This window comes from Pseudophryne corroboree, chromosome 1 (genome assembly GCF_028390025.1).
Source record: "Pseudophryne corroboree isolate aPseCor3 chromosome 1, aPseCor3.hap2, whole genome shotgun sequence".
NCBI lineage: Eukaryota > Metazoa > Chordata > Amphibia > Anura > Myobatrachidae > Pseudophryne > Pseudophryne corroboree.
The window spans coordinates 205,410,470-205,428,923 of record NC_086444.1 but is presented as its reverse complement, the minus strand read 5'-3'; the positions used below and the strand labels follow the sequence as shown (position 1 = coordinate 205,428,923).

Here is an 18,454-nt window from a genome sequence, read left to right as displayed (position 1 = left end):
GCTTCCCAGTTGTCCACTCCCGGAATGAACACTGCTGACAGTGCTATCACATGATTTTCCGCCCAGCGAAAATCCTTGCAGCTTCTGCCATTGCCCTCCTGCTTCTCGTGCCGCCCGGTCTGTTTACGTGGGCGACTGACGTGATGTTGTCCGATTGGATCAATACCGCCTGACCTTGAAGCAGGGGTTTCGCTTGACTTAGGGCATTGTAAATGGCCCTTAGTTCCAGAATGTTTATATGAAGAGATGTCTCCAGGCTTGACCATAAGCCCTGGAAATTCCTTCCCTGTGTGACTGCTCCCCAGCCTCGCAGGCTGGCATCCGTGGCCACCAGGACCCAGTCCCGAATGCCGAATCTGCGGCCCTCTAGAAGATGATCACTCTGCAACCACCACAGGAGGGATACCCTTGTCCCTGGTGACAGGGTTATCCGCTGAAGCATCTGAAGATGCGACCCGGACCATTTGTCCAGAAGGTTCCACTGTGCGTGGAATCTGCCGAATGGGATTGCTTCGTAGGAAGCCACCATTTTTACCCAGAACCCTTGTGCATTGATGCACTGAGACTTGGTTTGGTTTTAGGAGGTTCCTGACTAGCTCGGATAACTCCCTGGCTTTCTCCTCCGGGAGAAGCACCTTCTTTCTGGACTATGTCCAGAATCATCCCTAGGAACAGAAGACAAGTCGTCGGAACCAGCTGCGATTTTGGAATATTGAAAATCCAATCGTGCTGCCGCAACACTACCTGATATAGTGCTACACCGATCTCCAACTGTTCCCTGGATCTTACCCTTATCAGGGAATCGTCCAAGTAAAGGATAACTAAAATTCCCTTCCTTCGAAGGAATATCATCATTTCGGTCATTACTTCAGTAAAGACCCGGGGTGCCGTGGACCATCCCTACGGCAGCGTCCGAACTGATACAGTTCTGTACCATAACCTGAAATACCCTTGGTGAGAAGGGTAAATTTTGACATGAAGGTAAGCCTCCTTGATGTCCCGAGACATCATGTAGTCCCCTTCTTCCAGGTTTGCAATCACTGCTCTGAGTGACTCAATTTTGAATTTGAACCTCTGTATGCAAGTGTTCAAAGATTTTAGATTTTAAAATCGGTCTCACCGAGCCGTCTGGCTTCGGTACCACAATAGTGTGGAATAATACCCCGTTCCCTGTTGCAGGAGGGGTACCTTGATTATCACCTGCTGGGAATACAGCTTGTGAATGGCTTCCAAAACTGCCTCCCTGTCAGCGGGAGACGTCGGTAAAACAGACTTTTGGAAACGGCGAGGGGAATACGTCTCGAATTCCAATTTGTACCCCTGAAATATTATCTGAAGGATCCAGGGGTCTACTTGCGAGTGAGCCCACTGCGCACTGAAATTCATTGAGAACGGGACCCCACCGTGCCTGAATTTGTAAAGCCCTAGCGTCATACTGAGGGCTTGGCAGCGGCGGAAAAGGGTTTCTGTTCCTTGGAACTGGCTGATCTCTGCAGCCATTTTCCTCTCCCTCTGTCACGAGCAGAAAAGAGGAACCCTTTTGTCCGCTTGCCAACCAGAACTGCGCCTGATAATACGGCGTCTTATTTTGAGAGGCGACCTGGGGTACATCCCCTCTTTTAAGGCAATACTTCCAAATGCCGTTTGGAATCCGCATCACCTGACCACTTTACTGGAATAATTGGACAACGCACTTATACTTGATGCCAGTCGGCAAATATTCCGCTGTGCATCCTGCATATATAGAAATGCATCTTTTAATTGCTCTATAGGCAATAATATACTGTCCTTATCTAGGATATCATATTTCCAGTCAGGGAATCCGACCACGCCAACCCAGCACTGCACATCCAGGCTGAGGCGATTGCTGGTCGCAGTATAACACCAGTATGTGTGTAAATACATTTTAGGATACGCTCCTGCTTTCTATCAGCAGGATCCTTAAGGGCGGCCATCTCAGGAGAGGGTAGAGCCCTTGTTTTTACAAGCGTGTGAGCGCTTTATCCACCCTAGGGGGTGTTTCCCAACGCACCCTAACCTCTGGCGGGAAAAGGTATACTGCCAATAACTTTTTAGAAAATATCAATTGTTATCGGGGGGAAACCCACGCATCATCACACACCTCATTTTATTTCTCAGATTCAGGAAAACTACAGGAAGTTTTTCCTCACCAAACATAATACCCCTTTTTTTTGGTGGTATTCATATTATCAGAAAAGTGTAAACTTTTTCCATTGCCTCAATCATGCAATGTGTGGCCCTATTGGAAATCACGGTTGTCTCTTCACCGTCGACACAGGAGTCAGTACCCCTGTCGGCGTCTGTATCTGAGGTAACGGGTGCTTTAGGGCCCCTGTATGAGACGTCTGGACATGCACAAGCTGAGTAGCCGGCTGTCTCATGTCAACCACTGTCTTTTATACAAAGCTGACACTGTCACGCAATTTCAACAGTACATCCACTCAGGTGTCGACCCCCTAGGGGGTGACAACACAATTTCAGACACTCTACTCCGTCTCCTCATCATTTTTCTCCTCATACATGTCGACACCAACGTACCGACACACAGCACACACACAGGGAATGCTCTGATAGAGGACAGGACCCCACTAGCCCTTTGGGGAGACAGAGGGAGAGTTTGCCAGCACACACCAGAGCGCTATATATATACAGGGATAACCTTATATAAGTGTTTTTCCCTTTATAGCTGCTGTATTGTTATATACTGCGCCTAATTTGTGCCCCCCTCTCTTTTTTAACCCCTTTCTGTAGTGTAGTGACTGCAGGGGAGAGCCAGGGAGCTTCCCTCCAACTGAGCTGTGAGGGAAAATGGCGCCAGTGTGCTGAGGAGATAGGCTCCGCCCCTTTCTCGGCGTCCTTATCCTTTTTCTGTATGTTTTGGCAGGGGTTAAATGCATCCATATAGCCCAGGAGTTATATGTGATGCATTTATTTTAGCCATATAAGGTTTTTTTATCGATTTATTGCGTCTCAGGGCGCTGCCCCCCCCAGCGCCCTGCACCCTCAGTGACCGGAGTGTGAAGTGTGCTGAGAGCAATGGCGCACAGCTGCGGTGCTGTGCGCTACCTTATCTGAAGACAGGATCGTCTTCTGCCGCCGATTTTTACGGACCTCTTCGCTCTTCTGGCTCTGTAAGGGGGACGGCGGCGCGGCTCCGGTGACCCATCCAGGCTGAACCTGTGATCGTCCCTCTGGAGCTAATGTCCAGTAGCCTAAGAAGCCCAATCCACTCTGCACGCAGGTGAGTTCGCTTCTTCTCCCCTTAGTCCCTCGATGCAGTGAGCCTGTTGCCAGCAGGTCTCACTGAAAATAATAAACCTAAACTAAAACTTTCACAAAGAGCTCAGGAGAGCCCCTAGTGTGCACCCTTCTCGTCGGGCACAGAAATCTAACTGAGGCTTGGAGGAGGGTCATAGGGGGAGGAGCCAGTGCACACCAGGTGATCCTAAAGCTTTCTTTAGATGTGCCCAGTCTCCTGCGGAGCCGCTATTCCCCATGGTCCTTACGGAGTTCCCAGCATCCACTAGGACGTCAGAGAAATGTGTGTGCTAAACAAATAACTTAATATATTAACAATCCATATTATTACGGTGTATTACAGAACATTCACAGAGTAATGAATAATCTGAAGGGCGTGTATATAATGTCTCCCCTTATTTGCAAGTTACTTCACTGTTCTTTATTCACAAGTTTATTAACCCAAAATTGCAATATAAGCCGTATTCTAATAAAGAACCATTTGGTTACACTCAGAAAACATTTAAAAAAATTCCCAATTGTAGAACGCAACGGAATTTGCCGGCGCTGTATACGTAAATGTTAATAAATAAATAAAATTCCAACATCATAAACTAAATGTATTTTATATTGTATACAATCTTTTCCTAAGGTACTTTTATACAGTACTTCCGCTATCAGAAATGCTGGTGTGCTGCCGAAAAAGCAACGCTCCCTCCATAACAAAGGCTTATCTTAAATATATGTACATAGAACACATTCATGAAGCATTTTCATACATACTAATAATCACACGTGGTTTTAATATTGTAGCTACGTTATATAAACAGTTACCGAGCACTTACCCAGTCAGGACATTCATACACCACTATCTGGACTCTACGCAAAACAATGGCCTGGTAGACCTTGAATACTGGGTGGCTGACCTCTATATGTAATCCATCAGCTTTGTGTCCAAGGTAGAAAGACAATAGGCTTGAATGCTCTTCATCCTCACAGGCTGGATTGCCCTCATTCCCAAGAGATACAATCCGCACTGACCTTAAACAAATACACTAGTTAGTTAGTTATCATCCCAAGTATTTGAGTAGTTTATAATGGTCAATAAAGTGAGAAAACAAACGCTGTTACCAGGACTTGTGTCATTGTTATGTCTAGAAATGTACAGTATATTGTGATCAATTATACATGTATGGGTATTACTGATTACAGGATATCTCCACCCAAAATGCAAAAGCTCACTATATAGACTAGAGTGTATGGGGTCAGCTATGCCCCAGTCTTCCAGTACACGTCTAGGCATTCTGTTCATATACAAAACTTTGCTGTTGGGCCATGTTAATTATTTTATACTGTAATCATCTCTAGGAATGTCACGAGATCCACCTCCTTTCTACACTGTAAACTCTTAAGGCCCCCGCACATCTGCAATCAGTTGGGGTAATTTTGCATAGTGCAAATGATTGCGTAAAGCAGGGGTGGGGAACCTCCGGCCCGCGGGCCGTATACGGCCCGCGAAGCCGTTTGCTCCGGCCCACCCGCTTCTGTCAGTGAGACACGCCGCCGCTCAGTCCGGCGGCAGCGTGTCTCAGCTGTCAGGACAGGGAGAAGAGCGCAGCGATGTTGGAGCGTGAGCCAATCAGAGCTCGCGGACCGGCAGCCAATCAGGAGCCGCGGCTGCCGGCCCGTGAGCTCTGATTGGCTCTCGCACCAGCGGCTGGTTTGAAGCCCTACACGCCGCCGCCGCCACCCGACATAGCCGCGCTCTCCTCCCTGTCAGCAAGCAGCGGTAAGCAGCACGGGGGGGGCATCTGTGTACCTGGCACTGTGGGGGCATCTGTGTACCTGGCACTGTGGGGGCATCTGTATAGCTGGCACTGTGGGGGCATCTGTGTACCTGGCACTGTGGGGGCATCTGTGTACCTGGCGCTGTGGGGGCATCTGTGTACCTGGCGCTGTGGGGGCATCTGTGTACCTGGCGCTGTGGGGGGCATCTGTGTACCTGGCGCTGTGGGGGGCATCTGTGTACCTGGCGCTGTGGGGGGCATCTGTGTACCTGGCGCTGTGGGGGGCATCTGTGTACCTGGCACGGTGAGGGGCATCTGTATACCTGGCACGGTGAGGGGCATTTGTATACCTGGCACGGTGAGGGGCATTTGTATACCTGGCACGGTGAGGGGCATTTGTATACCTGGCACTGTGGGGGGCATTTGTATACCTGGCACTGTGGGGGCATCTGTATACCTGGCACGGTGGGGGGCATCTGTATACCTGGCACGGTGAGGGACATTTGTATACCTGGCACAGTGAGGGACATTTGTATACTTGGCACTGTGAGGGGCATTTGTATACCTGGCACTGTGGGGGCAATTGTGGATCTGGCACTGCACTATTGGGGGCATATGTGTATCACGTCCCATTTTAACTGGCCATACCCATTTTTTTGGCGCGCGCGCCTCGGGCGCACACACACAGTACCTCTAAGGGGCAGACCTACTGGGGGGCAGGGTCATTTTTTTAAATTGAGAATTTTTGTATGGCCCCCGAAGGATTTTATAAATATCCAAATGGCCCTCGCTAGAAAAAAGGTTCCCCACCCCTGGTGTAAAGAAATCTGCAATGTATGGGGTTCACAGGTGGCAGATTCAGACCAAAAAGCCATTGGGATTGTTAAATCAGGTTGTCCAACATGTCGGATTTCACAAATCAATTGGGGCTGCAGATTGCTAGTGTATGGTAGCGATCAGCAGATTTGCAGAGCGTTTCTAGTAAACTGATGAGCCTTTCAAGATTGGCAGATGTGTATTTGCTGAAACTGATCTGCAAATCACTGAAACATATCTGTTATGTATGGGCGCAGTTACAAGCATGCTTGCCCTTTTCTACCATTTGTGCAACTAGAAGCCAGTTTCATAGGTATGTCTGTATTTGTATCGTTCCCTATTTGTGTATCATTATGAAATAATAATTATAAAAACACTTTATGCAAACCCCTGTCCACGCACCACATTACACCGAGTCAGGGTAATTGTTAATCTTTAATTCATAAATATTTAAGAAACAATATGACACACACAAATACTATTTTATTTCTGCATTGCCTTTATAAACATACAGCAATGTGTCCACTTACATCTTTGCAATTTTGCTAAATTTTGCACAACATGCAAAACACGGCTAAGCTGTTTTTCATGAGTAGCGAGTGGATAGACTTTTTAAATTTTTGCTTGCCATAACAGAATATGTATAATGTAACATATTAAAGAAGCAAATTAGGAAAAATCACAAGACATCGCTAAATCTCTAATGCTGCATTCACACCGCAAATGCCGGGTCCTACCCGGTAAGACAAACGTGTACTTACCGGGTGGGATCCGGCATTTGCGCTCCGTTGCAGGCTTCCCGACCCGGCAATATACCGGGTCGGTTGCCATGACAACGGAGGCCGCAGCAGCAGCAGGGGCGGGGGTGGAGGCGGCGTCGGGAGATGAGCTCATCTCCAGCGCCGCCTCTCCCTATCTTGTGAATGGGAACCGTGTCGCATCGACACGGCTCCCATTCACACCGCACCTGACCCGGTAATCAACCCGGGTAAAACCCTTCTTTTTTACCGGGTTGATTTACCGGGTCAGGCGACCCGCTAAATCGCCCAGTGTGCTTTCACATCGCACACTGACCCGGTTCGACACGGCGGTACCGGGTTATTTGTGCGATGTGAAAGGGGTCTTAGTCTATCGCATGCAAAACTGTGATATACATGTTGGGATATAGCAAAGATGTATGTGGACACATCTATGGGGGGTAATTCTGAGTTGATCGCAGCAGGATTTTTGATAGCAATTGGGCAAAACCATGTGCACTGCAGGGGAGGCAGATATAACATGTGCAGAGAGAGTTAGATTTGGGTGGGTTATTTTGTTTCTGTGCAAGGTAAATACTGGCTGCTTTATTTTTACACTGCAATTTAGATTGCAGATTGAACTCACCACACCCAAATCTAACTCTCTCTGCAAATGTTATATCTGCCTCCCCTGCAGTGCACATGGTTTTGCCCAACTGCTACAAAATTTCCTGCTGCGATCAACTTGGAATTACCCCCTATATGCTGACATTTGAGAAGTTTAGGGGTCTATTTACTAAGCTTTGGCGAGAGATAATGGGGGGTATTCAATTGTTTGAAAAGTCAGTTGGGTGCCTGTTTTTTCATATCTAATAGACTGGAAAAAAAACAGACACCCAACCGACTTCTCAAACAATTGAATTCCACCCAAAGTGTACAGAGATAAAGTACCAGCCAATCAGCTCATAACTGCCATGTCGCAGGCTGTGTTCGAAAAAATGACAGGAGCTGGTTGGTTGGTACTTTATCTTCTTCCACGTTCTCTCTCCAAGGCTTAGTAAAGAGACCCCTTAGGACTTTAAGAGTACTATAAACTTGAGGGGCCTTTGCTGTGCTGGTAAGTCACTCATAAAAAGTTGCTTATTTATTAATGTGACTAAAAATATTAGATTCTGTTCTATGACTTTTGTGACATTTGTGCCCTCAGGCAAAAGTGTTCAACCTTCTCATACAGTACTTTATAAAGTCTGAACTGAATACAATGGACTTGGATCACTCCTATATGGTTTTATATACACCACCCAGCAATGTGTAAATCGTCATAAAGTAATAATGAGGCTGATCACACTGCACTAGCAGAACACCCCAGAAAGTAGAAAGACCCCACAGTGATCATGTGACTGCAGCCTGACACGCAGAATATTGCTGTACATACAGCGCAATGTACAATCTCAGACATGCAAGGAAACAGCAGCGCAGTGACTGTGGAGTACCAATGTCTTATGCCTACAGGAGCACAAAGCTCTGCACCAGAAAGGAAGCAATGGCTTACAGCAGGAGTAACCCCCCCCCCCCCCACCCCACATCTACACATCACCTACATTTCTGAGTCCTGCTGCTGGGCTGCAGCTCCTCACATGTCTCCGTGCCGAGTGCAGTGTCAGTGCGGGAGAGGCGGGCTCAGTGCTGGGTGGTTAATATTCAGCTCACTGTGTGCACCAGCCCCAGCACCCACCGCTGCCTTCCCCAGCGTCATGAGCCCAGCACCGCTTCACATGCCCGGCTGTACTGAGCCTCACTCTGCCTGCTCAGCAACAGGACAGCTGTGTGCGGACTGCTGAGTGCGTGACATGAGTGCTGGTCAGGCTACACTGACAGGCAGTGCTGGGGGCGGAGACGTACACAGGCTGGTGCAGCTCTAGTGTCTGCCTGCCGGGGGATGCTGGTTACATAGACCATCAGCTGTTAGTGTGTGACAGGGAGCTCTCGTCATAACTAATAGTAAAGCACACTAATATTATAATCCGTACTATTCCGGATTTATTTTTCTTGTTTTTAAATAGTTGACTATAACTATTCACTAACAGTGATTGGCAGGGGCGTAAATTCTTCCCAGTCTCCCAGAGGCAGGTAGGAGTTTGATGCCCCTCTCCCACCCACACTCACACATACACACAGATGGTGTCCCAGAAGATCTGATGCTGCATCCAGGGATGTGACTCAGATTACTGAAGCAAGCAGGAGGTGTAACGCCTGCTGCAGATATTACTGTTATCACTGCTGCTTCCATGTAACTAGCAGCAGTAGGAACTCCACATCTGAATCAGGCCCCAAGGATTGGGTTGGAAAAATCCTTGTGACCTAATTAAATTGTGAACGCATTGGGGGGTGGCGTCACACACATGCTGGGTGGCCATGCCCTGTGCTGGGTGGCCCCCCAGCATGTGAGTAGATGGACGCAGATCTGGCTGCGGGAAGCAATATCTACATGCATCTCTGAATAACTCCCTAGGCCCTTAAATCTCCCCATAGGGTTGTTGTTAATATTAAAGGAATGTGACTAACAGACATTACTGTGCGGTGTAGTGTGACTAATGGACACTACTGTGCGGTGTAATGTTAATAATAGACACTACTGTGCGGTGTAATGTTAATAACGGACACTACTGTGCGGTGTAATGTTAATAACGGACACTACTGTGCGGTGTAATGTTAATAACGGACACTACTGTGCGGTGTAATGTTAATAACGGACACTATTGTGCGGTGTAATGTTAATAACGGACACTACTGTGCGGTGTAATGTTAATAACGGACACTACTGTGCGGTGTAATGTTTATAACGGACACTACTGTGCGGTGTAATGTTAATAACGGACACTACTGTGCGGTGTAATGTTAATAACGGACACTACTGTGCGGTGTAATGTTAATAACGGACACTACTGTGCGGTGTAATGTTAATAACGGACACTACTGTGCGGTGTAATGTTAATAACGGACACTACTGTGCGGTGTAATGTTAATAACGGACACTACTGTGCGGTGTAATGTTAATAACGGACACTACTGTGCGGTGTAATGTTAATAACGGACAACACTGTGCAGTGTAATGTTAATAATGGACACTACTATGTGGTGTAAGGTTAATAATGGACACTACTGTGCGGTGTAATGTTAATAATGGACACTACTATGTGGTGTAAGGTTAATAATGGACACTACTGTGCGGTGTAATGTCAATAACAGACACTACTGTGCGGTGTAATGTTAATAACAGACACTACTGTGCGGTGTAATGTTAATAACGGACACTACTATGTGGTGTAAGGTTAATAACGGACACTACTGTGCGGTGTAATGTTAATAACGGACACTACTGTGCGGTGTAATGTTAATAACAGACACTACTGTGCAGTGTAATGTTAATAACGGACACCACTGTGCAGTGTAATGTTAATAATGGACACCACTGTGCGGTGGAATGTAAATTTGTACTATTATGTTGCCACACCCCTTCCCCATGAAGTCCCGCCCTTTTATTTTCAGCTATCCATTTAATGCATGTGGAGGGAGGGGGTTACCAATTCTCTTTTTGGCACAGGACACCAACACGTCTAGCTACAGCACTGATTGGTGTGTGTGTGGGTGCTGTTTGGTTGGAAGCATTCAATATCCTGGCTGTCGGGATCCTGGCGCTCAGCATACTGGTGCTGGGATCCCGACAGCCGGAATACCGACAACTATTCTCCCTCTTAGGGTGTCCACGACACCCCTGGAGGGAGAATAAATAGTTCTTTTGCACTCACCCCACTGCCGACATTCCGGTGGTCGGGATCCCGGCGCCGTTATGCTGGGCGCTGGGAACCCTACAGTCGGGATATCGTAGTAGACCCCTGCTTGGGTGTTTGTGTGAGTGTGGGCTGGGTGGAGTATATCTATGAGTGCCAGGGCCGTAATTTGGTGTGTGCGGAGGGGGCACCGCACATAGCGCTGCAGTGTAGGGGGTGTTGTTGACAGTACTTTTCAATTATCTGTTTTAATTTCTTTTACTTGCAGCTTTCTCCCATTTTGAAGCCCAGCATCTCCTGATCGCCCATTTCTCCTGCCCTGACCCTTTCTGTCGCTAATACCTATACAACATTCATGAACTCCACTTGAGATTTCTTTGTTATTCAGTCATACTGTCCTTTATTACATTTCAAGATGCTGACATACCCAGGATTTAAACCCATTGTCTGTGGCATTGCAGTCAGACAATCTATTCATTGAGCTATCTGCCCTTGCATAGAAAGGTAGATAATTCTATGCTAGAGAATTCTAACTATTTGAAGCTTACCTTGTGCTTTGTGAAAAAATTATCAGCATTGCGGCTGAACCCGATCTATTTAGTGTGTGGCAGCAAGATATTGGGTGTGTGGCTGCACACTACATAGATCTGCTCAATTACAATACTGATTATATGAAGCTACTGGTACTTTGTAAAAAAAATAGTGTTCATAGGGGGTAATTCCAAGTTGATCGCAGCAGGATTTTTGATAGCAATTGGGCAAAACCATGTGCACTGCAGGGGGGGCAGATATTAAATTTTCAGAGAGAGTTAGATTTGGGTGGGTTATTTTATTTCTGTGCAGGGTAAATATTGGCTGCTTTATTTTTACACTGCAAATTAGATTGCAGATTGAACACACCACACCCAAATCTAACTCTCTCTGCACATGTTATATCTGCCTCCCCTGCAGTGCACATGGTTTTGCCCAATTGCTAACAAAAATCCTGCTGCAATCAACTTGGAATTACCCCCATAGTTTTTATGCAGGGTCAAATAGCTCAATGAGTACGGTGTTTGATTAGAATTCAACAGCTTATAAGTTTGAATCCTGGGTATGGCAGTATATTGAATTTTGTTATTTAATAAAGGGTATTGTTACTGAATAACAATGAGCTGTCAAGTTAAATGCATAAATGTGATATAAACAGGATTTGTGTCCAAATCCATGTTCTTGCAGTAGTCTATAAATGTGTGAGTATAATATATATATAGAGAGAGAGAGAAAATGTGGGAAGGGTATCATAGCACAGGCCTTTTCTGGGGTCAATCTTTTCATGCCTTGGTGGCGCCAATTCTCTCTCTGGCACAGGGCACCAAAAAATAAGATTTTAAACCTACCGGTAAATCTTTTTCTCGTAGTCCGTAGAGGATGCTGGGGACTCCGTAAGGACCGTGGGATAGACAGGCTCCGCAGGAGACATGTGCACTTTAAGAAAGAACTTTAGGTATGGGTGTGCACTGGCTCCTCACTCTATGCCCCTCCTCCAGACCTCAGTTAGAGAAACTGAGTCCAGAGGAGACGGACAGTACGAGGAAAGGATTTTTGTTAATCCAAGGGCAAGATTCATACCAGCCCACACCATTCACACCGTATAACTTGTGATATACTAACCAGTTAACAGTATGAAAACTATATAGCATCAGTCCGAGACCGATGAAACTATAACGTAACCCTTTAGTAAGCAAAACTATATACAAGTCTTGCAGAAGTAGTCCGCACTTGGGACGGGCGCCCAGCATCCTCTACGGACTACGAGAAAAAGATTTACCGGTAGGTTTAAAATCTTGAATCAAATCCCCATAGACAGCGGAAAGGAAGGAGAAACCAGGTACAATTTAAGGTGCACTCAACCCAATTGGGTTGAGTGCACCTTAAATTGTACCTGGTTTCTCCTTCCTTTCCCCTCTCTATGGGGATTTGATTGTATATCCCTGTTTAAACCAGTTGGTAGCACATTGTGAGCCTTAATCCCTGTCTCACATATACATATATGAGACCCCAAAATAAGGGTGGAATTGATATTATGGAAGGCACCCCAACAGTATAAATTAAATTATATTATCTCGGTGCGGGTTACTCTCCCGATTTGGTGGGAGCTTTATGCTTGACCAATATCGGAAATATTTTAGGTTTAAAATCTTATTTTCTCTTACGTCCTAGAGGTTGCTGGGGACTCCGTAAGGACCATGGGGATTATACCAAAGCTCCCAAACGGGCGGGAGAGTGCTGATGACTCTGCAGCACCGATTGAGCAAATAGGAGGTCCTCCTCAGCCAGGGTATCAAACTTATAGAATTTTGCAAAGGTGTTTGAACCCAACCAAGTAGCAGCTCGGCACAGCTGTAGTGCCAAGACCCCTCGGGCAGCCGCCCAAGAAGAGCCCAACTTCCTAGTGTAATGGGCCTTGACCGATTTTGGTAACGGCAATCCAGCCGTAGAATGAGCCTGCTGAATCGTGTTACAGATCCAGCGAGCAATAGTCTGCTTTGAAGCAGGAGCGCCAACCTTGTTGGCTGCATACAGGACAAACAGTGCTTCTGTTTTTCTGACTCTAGCCGTTCTGGCCACGTAAATTTTCAAAGCCCCGACCACATCAAGGGACTCGGAATCCTCCAAGTCTCGCGTAGCCACAGGCACCACAATAGGTTGGTTCATATGAAAAGATGACACCACCTTAGGCAAAAATTGAGGACGGGTCCGCAATTCCGCTCTATCCATATGGAAAACCAGATAGGGGCTTTTATGAGACAAAGCCGCCAATTCCGACACTCGCCTAGCCGAAGCCAAGGCTAACAACATGACCACCTTCCAAGTGAGATATTTTAACTCCACCGTTTTAAGTGGTTCAAACCAGTGCGACTTAAGGAAACTCAACACCACATTAAGGTCCCAAGGCGCCACCGGAGGTACAAAAGGAGGCTGAATATGCAACACTCCCTTCACAAAAGTCTGTACTTCTGGGAGAGAAGCTAATTCCTTCTGAAAAAAAATGGATAAGGCCGAAATCTGAACCTTAATGGAGCCTAACTTTAGGCCCAAATTCACTCCAGTTTGTAGGAAGTGAAGGAAACGGCCCAGATGGAATTCTTCCATAGGAGCATTCCTGCCTCACACCAAGAAACATACTTTCGCCATATACGGTGATAATGTTTAGCTGTCACGTCCTTCCTAGCCTTTATCAGAGTAGGAATGACCTCATCCGGAATGCCCTTTCCCGCTAGGATCCGGCGTTCAACCGCCATGCCGTAAAACGCAGCCGTGGTAAGTCTTGGAACAGACAGGGCCCCTGTTGCAAAAGGTCCTGCCTTAGAGGAAGAGGCCACGGATCATCTGTGAGCATCTCCTGCAGATCCGGATACCAGGCCCTTCGCGGCCAATCTGGAACAATGAGAATTGTCTGTACTCCTCTTTTTCTTATTATTCTCAACACCTTTGGGATGAGAGGAAGAGGAGGAAACACATAAACCGACTGGAACACCCACGGTGTCACTAGGGCATCAACCGCTACCGCCTGAGGGTTTCTTGACCTGGCGCAATACCTCTGTAGCTTTTTGTTAAGGCGGGACGCCATCATGTCTATCTGGGGCAGTCCCCACTGATTTGCAATCTGTGCAAAGACTTCCTGATGAAGTCCCCACTCTCCTGGATGCAGGTCGTGCCTGCTGAGGAAGTCTGCTTCCCAGTTGTCCACTCCCGGAATGAACACTGCTGACAGTGCGCTTACATGATTTTCCGCCCAGCGAAGAATCCTGGTGGCTTCCACCATTGCCACTCTGCTCCTTGTGCCGCCTTGGCAGTTTACATGAGCCACTGCGGTGATGTTGTCTGACTGAATCAGAACTGGTAGGTCGCGAAGTAAGGTCTCCGCTTGACGAAGGGCGTTGTATATGGCCCTCAGCTCCAGGACGTTGATGTGAAGACAAGTCTCTTGACTTGTCCAAAGTCCTTGGAAGTTTCTTCCCTGTGTGACTGCTCCCCAACCTCGGAGGCTCGCGTCCGTGGTCATCAGAACCCAGTCCTGAATGCCGAACCTGCGGCCCTCTAGAAGGTGAGCACTCTGTAGCCACCCCAGGAGAGATACCCTGGCCCTGGGGGACAGGGCGATCAACTGATGAATCTGTAGATGTGACCCGGACCACTTGTCCAGTAGGTCCCATTGGAAGGTCCTAGCATGGAACCTGCCGAAGGGAATGGCCTCGTACGATGCCACCATCTTTCCCAGGACTCGAGTGCAGTGATGCACTGACACCTGTTTTGGCTTCAATAGGTTCCTGACCAGGGTCATGAGTTCCTGAGCCTTTTCTATCGGAAGATAAACCCTTTTCTGGTCCGTATCCAGAATCATGCCCAAGAAGGTCAGACGAGTCGTAGGAACCAACTGCGACTTCGGGATATTGAGAATCCAGCCGTGTTGCTGTAACACTTTCAGTGAAAGTGACACGCTGCTCAGCAACTGCTCTCTTGATCTCGCTTTTATGAGGAGATCGTCCAAGTACGGGATAATTGTGACACCCTGCTTGCGCAGGAGCACCATCATTTCCGCCATTACCTTGGTGAAAATCCTCGGGGCCGTGGAAAGCCCAAACGGCAACGTCTAAAATTGGTAATGACAATCCTGTACCGCAAATCTCAGGTACGCCTGATGAGATGGATATATGGGAACATGAAGGTATGCATCCTTTATGTCCAGGGATACCATAAAATCCCCCCCTTCCAGGCTGGCGATGACCGCTCTGAGCGATTCCATTTTTAACTTGAACCTTTTCAAGTATAGGTTCAGGGATTTTAAATTTAAAATGGGTCTGACCGAACCGTTCGGTTTCGGGACTACAAACAGGGTTGAGTAATATCCCCTCCCTTGTTGAAGTAGGGGAACCTTGACCACCACCTGTTGAAGATACAATTTGTGAATTTCATTTAACACTAACTCCCTTTCTGGGGGAGAAGCCAGCAGGGCCGATTTGAAAAACCGGCGAGGAGGCACCTCTTCGAATTCCAGCTTGTAACCCTGAGAAACAATTTCTATTGCCCAGGGATCCACCTGTGAGTGAACCCAGATGTGGCTGAAAAGTCGAAGACGTGCCCCCACTGAGGTGGACTCCCTTAGCGGAGCCCCAGCGTCATGCGGTGGATTTTGTAGAGGCCGGGGAGGACTTCTGTTCCTGGGAACTAGCTGTGTTGTGCAGCTTTTTCCCTCTGCCCTTATCTCTGGCAAGAAAGGAAGCACCTCGTACTTTCTTGTTTCTCTGTGACCGAAAGGACTGCATTTGATAATGTGGCGCTTTCTTAGGCTGTGAGGGAATATAAGCCAAAAAACTGGATTTACCAGCTGTAGCTGTGGAGACCAGGTCCGAGAGACCTTCTCCAAACAATTCCTCACCCTTGTAAGGTAAAACCTCCATATGCCTTTTTGAGTCGGCATCACCTGTCCATTGCCGGGTCCATAGGACTCGTCTAGCAGAAATCGACACAGCGTTGACTCTAGAACCCAGTAAACCAATGTCTCTTTGAGCATCTCTTATATACAAGACAGCATCTTTTATATGTCCTAGGGTCAATAAGATGGTATCCTTATCCAGGGTCTCCATCTCCGCTGATAAGGTATCTGTCCACGCTGCTACAGCGCTACAAACCCAAGCCGACGCAATAGCCGGTCTGAGTCAAGTACTAGAATGTGTGTAAATGGACTTCAAAATAACCTCCTGCTTGCGATCAGCAGGATCCCTTAGGGTAGCCGTATCTTGGGATGGCAGGGCTACCTTTTTGGATAAGCGTGTCAATGCTTTGTCCACCCTAGGGGAGGATTCCCACCGTATCCTGTCCTTTGCCGGGAAAGGATACGCCATAAGAATCCTTTTGGGAATCTGCAGTTTTTTGTCTGGAGATTCCCACGCTTTTTCACACAACTCGTTCAGCTCATGAGAAGGGGGAAAGGTTACCTCAGGTTTCTTTCCCTTATACATGTGTACCCTCGTGTCAGGGACAGTGGGTTCCTCCGTGATATGCAAAACATCTTTTATTGCAATAATCATATATCGAATACATTTAGCCAATTTTGGCTGTAACTTTGCATCATCGTAGTCGACACTGGAGTCAGAATCTGTGTTGGTATCAGTGTCTACTATTTGGGATAGTGGGCGCTTTTGAGACCCCGAAGGTCCCTGCGACATAGGGACAGACATGGGTTGACTCCCTGGCTGTTCCCTAGCCTCAGCTTTGTCTAATCTTTTGTGCAATAAATTCACATTAGCACTTAAAACATTCCACATATCCATCCAGTCAGGTGTCGGCGTTGTCCACGGAGACACCACATTCATTTGCTCCACCTCCTCCCTAGGAGAGCCTTGCACCTCAGACATGTCGACACACGCGTATCGACACACCACACACACAGGGAATCCTCTTATCTGAAGACAGTTCCCCCACAAGGCCCTTTGGAGAGACAGAGAGAGAGTATGCCAGCACACACCCAGCGCTAATGACCCAGGAAAAAACACACAATATGTTTACCTAGATAGCGCTGTAATCTGTATATTGCGTCAAGTATGTGCCCCCCCCCCCTTCTTTAAAACCCTCTTTCACTGTGGATAAGCAGGGGAGAGTCCGGGGAGCTTTCTCTCAGCGCTGTGCTGTGGAGAAAATGGCGCTGGTGAGTGCTGAGGAAGAAGCCCCGCCCCCTCGGTGGCGGGCTTCTGTCCCGCTCAAATATTGAAAAACCTGGCTGGGGCTCTTTATATATACAGTGTCCAGCTGTATATATACACATTTGCCAGAAAAAGAGGTTTTATTGCTGCCCAGGGCGCCCCCCCTGCGCCCTGCACCCTTACAGTGACTGCCGTTTGTGTGTGCTGTGTGGGAGCAATGGCGCACAGCTTTACTGCTGTGCGTTACCTCAGTGAAGATCTGAAGTCTTCTGCCGCCTCTGAAGTCTTCTTTCTTCTCATACTCACCCGGCTTCTATCTTCTGGCTCTGCGAGGAGGACGGCGGCGCAGCTCTGGGACGGACGGCGAGGGTGAGACCTGCGTACCGATCCCTCTGGAGCTAATGGCCTAAGAAACAGAGCCTAACATTAAAGCAGGTCTGTTTCTCTCCCCTCAGTCCCTCGATGCAGGGAGTCTGTTGCCAGCAGGCTCCCTGAAAATAAAAAACCTAACAAATATACTTTCTTTCAGGAAACTCAGGAGGGCTCCCTGTAATGCACCCAGTCTCCTCTGGGCACAGTAGTAAACTGAGGTCTGGAGGAGGGGCATAGAGGGAGGAGCCAGTGCACACCCATACCTAATGTTCTTTCTTAAAGTGCCCATGTCCCCTGCGGAGCCCGTCTATCCCATGGTCCTTACGGAGTTCCCAGCATCATCTAGGACGTAAGAGAAAGTCTAATTACGACTCTGATGAGTGCTGCTGGGATTTGGGTGTTGGTAGTTAATGAGAGCAGGTAGGATGGGAGGCACCAACAACTATTTGGCCTCTGGGCTCTTGGTATGTACTATGCATTGGTTTGTTTGATATCTTTCTATTTGTTTTTTTTAAGGTGGTGTATTTTTTGATAGTTTACTTATTTCCAAAATTCCCTTTGCCCCAGAAGTACCAGATGATTTGTGTGAAGAGGAATTAGGCATCTGTAGCCTTATACCACCTTTTTAATTGCATCAAGTACTATGATGGTCATAATCTAAATGGTTGATTTAAGGCCCTCATTCCGAGTTGTTCGCTCGCTAGCTGCTTTTAGCAGCATTGCACACGCTAGGCCGCCGCCCCCTGGGAGTGTATCTTAGCTTAGCAGAATTGCGAACGATAGATTAGCAGATTTGCAAATAGAAATTTCTTAGCAGTTTCTGAGTAGCTCCAGACTTACTCAGCCATTGCGATCAGTTCAGTTAGTTTCGTTCCTGGTTTGACGTCACAAACACACCCAGCGTTCGCCCAGACACTCCCCCGTTTCTTCAGACACTCCCGCGTTTTTCCCAGAAACGCCAGCGTTTTTTCGCACACTCCCATAAAACGCCAGTTTCCGCCCAGAAA

At 47.5% G+C, this 18,454-nt stretch overlaps 1 protein-coding gene across 4 annotated transcripts in view; it reads right to left on the bottom strand.

The window, feature by feature from the left end:
* RHOBTB3 (Rho related BTB domain containing 3) overlaps positions 1 to 18,454 on the bottom strand; it is a 228,957-nt gene that overhangs the window by 173,635 nt on the left and 36,868 nt on the right. For 3 of the 4 annotated variants that reach the window (XM_063964040.1, XM_063964042.1, XM_063964038.1), the window contains one exon: positions 4,104 to 4,299. In XM_063964040.1, the coding sequence (XP_063820110.1) occupies positions 4,104 to 4,299 (196 nt within the window). Of the gene's footprint in view, positions 1 to 4,103; positions 4,300 to 8,199; positions 8,863 to 18,454 lie in introns of those variants that run through there. The other variant, XM_063964041.1, reaches the window with a different exon arrangement.